This window comes from Triticum dicoccoides, chromosome 2A (genome assembly GCF_002162155.2).
Source record: "Triticum dicoccoides isolate Atlit2015 ecotype Zavitan chromosome 2A, WEW_v2.0, whole genome shotgun sequence".
NCBI classification, from domain to species: Eukaryota; Viridiplantae; Streptophyta; class Magnoliopsida; order Poales; family Poaceae; genus Triticum; species Triticum dicoccoides.
Window position 1 is genome coordinate 141225174 of NC_041382.1, and position 7467 is coordinate 141232640.

General features: G+C 50.6%; 1 protein-coding gene across 1 annotated transcript; it reads left to right on the forward strand.

Moving 5' to 3' along the window:
- Positions 1-2838: 2838 nt before the first annotated feature.
- On the forward strand, positions 2839-4020 carry LOC119353846 (nuclear transcription factor Y subunit B-10-like). The gene has a single exon (XM_037620536.1). It carries the CDS (start codon positions 3075-3077, stop codon positions 3753-3755), a length of 681 nt encoding a protein of 226 aa, XP_037476433.1. The 5' UTR covers positions 2839-3074; the 3' UTR covers positions 3756-4020.
- The last annotated feature ends 3447 nt before the right edge of the window (positions 4021-7467 follow it).

The window sequence follows — 7467 nt, forward strand, 5'->3', positions numbered from 1 at the left end:
TCTAAATAAATTCTCAAGAAAAGAAAACTACGGCTCTAAAAAGAGATAATTAACTATTTTTGCGCATTAAGAGATAATTAAGTATGTTCCTGAAATTCACTAAAAAAGACACAGCCCCATAAAGAAAAAAAATTACTACACCGACAGGCAAATGTTTATTGATGATGGTTTACGGGGCGGTCTCTCTGGTAATCCTATCTCCTCCCCTGATTTTTCTTGATGTGTCCTTTGTGATTTTCAACCGGCCAACCCCATCATTTCACATCAGCCCATAATTCCAATCTATAAATATTTGCGTATAACTGTAGCATTATTGCTTAAAAGAATGATGATTAAGTACGATGGTGGAAACACTGAACTTTTTTTTTCTGGTGGCTCAAAGCACTAGGAAGGCTTCTTTTCTCTTTGTTAGTTTTTTTCATTATTTTTCATCATTCCTTGTTTTCCCATTTTCTTTACATATGTTTTCTTTTGAAATTCATTTTCTTTTCTTTTCTTTTTCTGTGCAGTGATTGAACATTGTTTTTTTTTCTAAGTTTGCTTATACGGATCTTTGGTTGTCCTTCATTTCATGCATGGCCAGATAATTTGTTTGGGGCAATATGCCATGATGTGGTACTTAATCGTGAAAAAAAAGCTCCGTATTAATTTTGAAATTTCATAATGTGCCCATTTTGATTTATTGGGGTCAATTTGTGGTGTTATCATTTGAATCATGGAGGACATTGAAGTGAAGTGTACTTTTTGATTGCCAAACTGACCGATAAGAATGTCTTCATCTGGAGAATATATAACAGCCCTAGTTGCTTTAGTAAAAAAATCCTATCAATTACTAAAAATCATGGGCAGAACATTAGTAAATAGTGTCAGGAAGATCTATGCCCTTGATTACATTAATATTCATAACATTGAAGGTTTATGCAGTTGACATCATGCTAAGTACAGGATATTGCCTTTGGAGGCGGAGCTCGATTTTGAAAAAATTAAATTTCGTCAATTTTCATATTTTCTATGTTTTAAAAAATTCTGAAAAAAATACAGATATACATGGAGGCAGAACACACATGTGTGTAAATTTTCAGGTCAAAATACGTTGAAATGAGGGCTATGCAAAAAAAGACAAATCTGGGGATTTTTAACACATGATACTATTCATCCTCGCAAGCATGAATTTATCTTTTTTGTACAGGTCGCATTTCAACGTATTTCATCTTGAAATTTTACATACATACACATAACATCCTTGTTTACTTGCACAAACTTTTTCAGACTTTTTTGAAACCAAAAAGTTTGAAATTTGATTTTTTTTAAAGGCCTCTATGAAGGCCAAGAGCCAAACGTCCATTCTCGCTAAGTACGCACTAATAAATTAGATAGACATAAATTAGTCAAGACTGAACAAACCCCTATCCAGCATCTTTTCTAGCCCATCAGTTGGACACCTCAACCCGTGCCATTTATGTCTCTTACCGACCTGCTATGGTGGGAATACGGTCCATATACTTCGATGAGACGCGCACAGGGCAGAAATCACGAGCCAATGTGATGGCCGTGATTCCGAGCTACATGGTGCTCGGGCACCAAAGAGGATTTCCGATAAATAAGATGGATTTAAAAAATTTCCACCGGAAGGGTAGTGGTTTATGCGTAAGCACTAACACTAGCTTGCAAGAGAAGTAAAACAGCGGCATTGAAAAAGTATGGCACTTGGAAGGGCACTAGATTTGATGCCACTTGTCAATGGGTACAAAGGCTTGACTTGGTTGCCCTGTGTAGCAACGTGGTCAGCAAGCTTTTGCATCACTCAAAAAGCACTTCTTTTCAAAGTTGTTGGTGCATAGTGGCGAAAAGCTATTGTGTTTTTATATCGGATCTATGCTTGCTAGGTGGCATGTCGTGACGTGGTATAATTTTTGACGGAGACATCTTCAATTCGCGTAAAATGTGTCTTATTGTATTGGATTAGACAGTGAGACTCTCCAAGTATTCATAGTTCACAAGCTAAGCTTAGTATAGATGGTTAGATTTCTAATGATGTAATCAATCAATCTGGGTTTAAGTTTTAGATTTGATATGAATGCTTGTATATTTGTTGAATTTGACTTTTCAGCAGTATTCTTTCAGTGATATGATGTATTTGTCGACTGCGACATGGTTTGCGACGACTTCGTTAATCTCAATATACGTGAGCTCGATCTCTCAAAGGTATTCACAATTCTTCTTTCGTTTGTGGTGCGGTAAATACCTCGAGAGGCCTAAAATTAATAAAAACAAAGCAAATGATTGGACGAAATGAAATATGTGTGGTCTCTTGTCAACGTTTTTTCAAGGACCTCTCATCAACGTCGTACCAAATGTTTGAGTCGGAGAGCATGAGATCGTTGTATCATCAATAGGCCCATTTCTCATGATCTCATAGATATTTGCTGATAGAACTTGAGCGTACGCTATGCCACTTGATTGCATTATGGAGGATCTTGTCATTAACTTTGATTGGGATGCCGCTCAAAAGGCGAGTAGGTGCATGCCCAAATAATGGAGGCAAGTGACAGCAAGATTCTTACGCCGACCAACGGGAGGTGGCCACGTCAGACCCAGCTGCTCCACGTAGGCACCCGACGTGGCAGACCTCCGCCCCGCTGCATGGACCACCCGCGCCGATCGATGCACCGAATTCCCCCGGATGCCGCCAGCGTGGCACCTGCGGACGGCATCGCGGGCGCCGGCCCAGCAATACTTATCGACAAACAAACGGCCCACGTCTCGCCACGTCACCCCCTCGATGCGTTCTTATCCCCACGATCCGTCCGACGGGCCCTGCCACTCTCCACTCCCCCTCGTCAAAGTCTCAAACCCCCTCGCCTCCCACCTCACTCGCCACTAGCGGAGGCCAACCCCCTCCTCCCGCCGGTTCCTACAAATTCTCGCCGCCCCGCCGGTTCCACCTGCGATTGACGCGCTTCCACTCCTGTTCTTGGAGCCGCTGATTCGGAGCTGGGTCGTTTGATCGGCTTTAGAGTTGACCGGAGAAGGGAGGAGTTGCTCTGTTTCTTGGCTAATTTCGGCGGGCGGCGATGCCGGACTCCGACAACGACTCCGGCGGGCCGAGCAACGCGGACTTCTCGTCGCCCAAGGAGCAGGACAGGTTCCTGCCGATCGCGAACGTGAGCCGGATCATGAAGAAGGCGCTGCCGGCCAACGCCAAGATCTCGAAGGACGCCAAGGAGACGGTGCAGGAGTGCGTGTCCGAGTTCATCTCCTTCATCACCGGCGAGGCCTCCGACAAGTGCCAGCGCGAGAAGCGCAAGACCATCAACGGCGACGACCTGCTGTGGGCCATGACCACGCTCGGCTTCGAGGACTACATGGAGCCGCTCAAGCTCTACCTGCACAAGTTCCGCGAGCTGGAGGGCGAGAAGGCCGTCGGCGCCGGCGGCGTTGGCGCGTTACCCTCCCCCGGCGGCTCCGGCTCGCAGCAGAGGGAGTCGACGCCAAGGAACAATGGCGGAGGCGGTGAGGCCGGCGGCTACGGCGGCATGTACGGCGGCCCCGGGGCAGGGGGAGGCGGCGGCGGCGGCATGTTCATGATGATGGGGCAGCCCATGTACGGGTCCCCGCCGGCGGCAGGGTACCAACATCCGCAGCATCACCACCAGATGATGACGGGAGGGCAAGGCGGGTATGGCTACGGCGACGCCGGCGCCGGCGGCGGGTCTTCGTCGTCCTCACCGTTCGGCAAGCAAGACAGGGCATGACCTACCCTGCTTGCACGAGCTTGTTCGTTGGCGTGTCTGTTTTACTGGTAACCGGAGTTGCCAACGGCCAGCCGCCAGGCCAGTTAATCTCCACAGTACTACTCCTTTTTTGTGTTCTGAATGTGGTTTAAGTCAGTCGATTTTATTCCAAATTAGCAGCACCAGCGCGACTAGTTGCATCTAGCCCGCTACTGTAAAATGGGCTACTGACAAGGTGCATTTACATACAAAAATTAATGGCAAGTGCATTTTGACAGTGTAGTACTGACGATCGAGCATGTTCTGTGGTCACACGAATGCGCATACATACTCTGGCTGGGCAGTGGTACTGCCTGATTGGTACTTTTCCGTGGAGATAATTTGGAATATCGGGGTGTCGGCATGGATAATCCTTGGATGAGGAGACTTATTCCGAATACCGGGTCTTCTGAGCGCTAGTGTACTGCTAAGATGTCAGAGTGGTTAACACTGTACGTATTAGGAAATGAAACACTGAAGGGAACTGAAGAAACACCAACATTCTTCAGTTAACTGATGGAAACGCAGGACTAAATCTGAATCCTTCGTTTCCAAAGCCTCCAGCCTCCAAGGTTGACACGTGGGCACAAGCCGCGCATAAACAAGGCCATTAAACAAATATCGTGAGATGGCACGTCATCAACGGGCAGCTAAACGACAGGCACAAACTGCTGGCCTGTGATGAGTTACCAACCCACCCTGAATTAATTTAATTTAATTTAATTCAAAAGAGGCTAGCTAGATAGTGTAAAGTTTATGCAGGCTGAGCAGGCTCTAAAACGTCATTGTTTATCCGGATGAGTGAGCAGTTAGTTGCACTTAGCTTTCAGTCACAGAGCCACAGGCGGCAAGAAAGGGCGAAATTAATAAAGGAGAAAAGGCAAGGAAGATAAGGATGGATGGACGGACGGATGGATAGCACTTGGGGTTTACTGCCCTGAGGTGGAAGTTTCCACTGGCCTTTTGGGAGCAGCGGCGAGTGAGGCTGGATTCCATTGGCCAGGGAAAGATCTCGCTGCTAATTGGACGACAGGTACGTGCATTGGCACCATCTGCGGCAGCAGCAGCTTCTTCTTCTTCTTCTTCTTTTTTTTTTTCTTCTTCTTCGTCTTCGTCCGTGCAGAGAGGTCCGGGCCACCTCGATTTTGCCCTTTGCATGGGGAGAAGAAGCGTGCTAAAGGGCTGGTTCTGTTTGACATTTCTCATTATTGAGGTCGCTGTCCACTCACTCGCTCGCTCTTGGCGAGGAGACACATGTTGCTGGGGAGATCGGAGGTGAGATATTCTTGGCCGTGTGGTAAAAGCGAGAAAAGAGAGAATCGCTTGGTGCAAAGGGGGGCGAGATACACATGGAAGTGGAAAAGTATGCCGTGCGCGCGCTTTGGCATCGGAACATGCCAATTTGTTATGAGAGGATATGTGCAGAATTTTAGGCGTGGATTCAGACAGCGATGCTAATTTGGTGTTGTGCGTGCAGCAGTCTAGACAGATGTTGCTTCTCCTACCCTCCCACGTCAGGCCAACTCCACCGCACGACCCCAAACGGACGTCTGGATTAGCCGGATTCTGTCCGTTTGGGGTGTCGATGGGTTCGCCCGTGTCCGATTTTGTCAGATGGGTCGTGCGTGCGCGCACCGCGCGGCCGCACCCTAAATCGTGTCCATGGTGGACGTAAATAAAAATATATAGAAATAACTAAAAAAGTAAGTAAACGCATTTAAAAAAACATAAAACATATATAGGGGTCGGACACAAAACGGCCCAGTTTCCACGGCCACTTAAAAGGCCCAGTTTCATAATTAACATATAAAAACAAAATAAAAAACTCCCCCCGCGCGCTCCTGCCGCGCCCGTCGGTGTCGTGGCCGTCGCCGTCTTCACTGGCTGCCGCTGCCGTCGTCGTCGCTGACGAGGTCGACGTAGGCTGGCGGCGTCCACAGGTGGGCCGGAGGTGCGTGGTGGACGGGGGCGGGCTGGATGGCCGGAGGTGTCTGCACCACCTCCTCCCGTGGCGACGCCTCCCGCTCCGGTGAGCGCGGCAGAGTGGGGCACCAGTTCACGCCCACGCCGGCGGCCATCTCCGGAGCAGTGTAGGACCAGCCCCACCCCTGGCCCAGCAGCTGCTGGAACACGACCGGCGGGTCCTCCTCCATCGCCTGCAGCTCCGGGAAGGCGACGTCCCCGGCGGCAGAGAGCGCCATGGCCTCCTCCAGGCCGTTCCACTGCCGCTCGTCTGCGTGTTCATGGAGTCGTCCATGACACGCTGCAGGAGACGGGCCTCCTCCTCCGCTATCATGCGAGGAGGTGGAGGGGGCGACGGAGACGGCGAAGGCGACGGCGTGGGTGTCAGGCCGCGCACCCGCGTACGCCCGCGCGCCTCTGCACATGGCCTCCGCGGCCCCGAAACGGTGCCGACGAAGTACGACGCGCGCCACGTGTCGTGCTCGTCCTGCAGCCATGTGTCCCACAGCGGGGAGTCGGGGCATACCTATGGTCGTAGTACAGGTCGTCGGGGAGGAGGCGGCGGCGCGCGATCTCATCGCGCCGGGCACGGCCGGTCGGCGGCACTGGCGGGATGGGGACCCGGTCCACAGAGAGGTGCCATCCGTTGGGGAGGTGGGCATCGCTCCACGGGACCGGCGTCCTCGTCTCCCAGTACCTCCGGCACACGTCCGCGCAGATGTACTGCCGGTCGCGGTAGCCGGTGGGCCTAGGGGCAATGGTGAAGGGGGCCGGCGCGGGGGCTCGACGGGAGGAGCGCGGCGGTGACGCGGGGGCTCGACGGGAGGAGCGTGGCGGTGACGCGTTTTGCTCCTCCTTCACGGATACGCGGCAGCTGCCCGAGGAGGGGCCGGCCTCGCGGTCGTGCTTCCCCTTGCGGCCGTAGTTCCAAAGGCCCATGGTTGCGGCCGGCCGGCGAGTTCAAGGACGGGGAGTGGCTAGGGTTTCTAGGGTGTCGGCTTTCGAGGGGGCAGAGAGGGGCCGGAGTGGGAAGTGAGGACGACGACCGGTTCACGGGTCCCCATTTAAGAAGGACGACGACCTTTCACTGGGCCGATGACAGGTGGGGTCTGCCACCCGTGCGCAGATGTTGGCGGCCGGGAGGTAGGTGGCCGCCCCGCCACACGGCCAGACGCGGACGAGCAGCGCGTCTGTTCGGTGTCCGCGGCGACCCAAACCCGACGCAAAGATGCGCTTGAAATGGGTCGGCCCGGACACAAAACGGACCAGATAGGTCTGGGCCGTCGCGCGCTAGGCCGCCTCGTTTGTCCGTTTTACCCCAAACGGACGGGGCCGGACAGGATGGGGTCGCGCGGTGGAGTTGGCCTCAGTGAAGACAATACTTACAATTGACACTTACACTGATGAATCTTCACAGTCTATACTCGAAGGGTTGGGCGCGCTTTGCTGCGCCATTTGTCGTTGGATTTTTATAAAAAAAGTTACTCGCCCCGTTTCAAAATATAATATGTATTTGTTTTTTGAAAAGTCAAATCTTTTTAAGTCTGACCAAATTTATAAAGAAATATATCAATATCAATAATATGAAATCGGTATCATTAGATTCATCATGAAGTGGATTTTCATATATTATTTATTTGGTATGTGGATGTCGATATTTTTGGTTCTGAACTTGGTAAAATTAAAGAAATTTTAATTTTTCAAAATTAATACACCTTATATTTTGGTACTC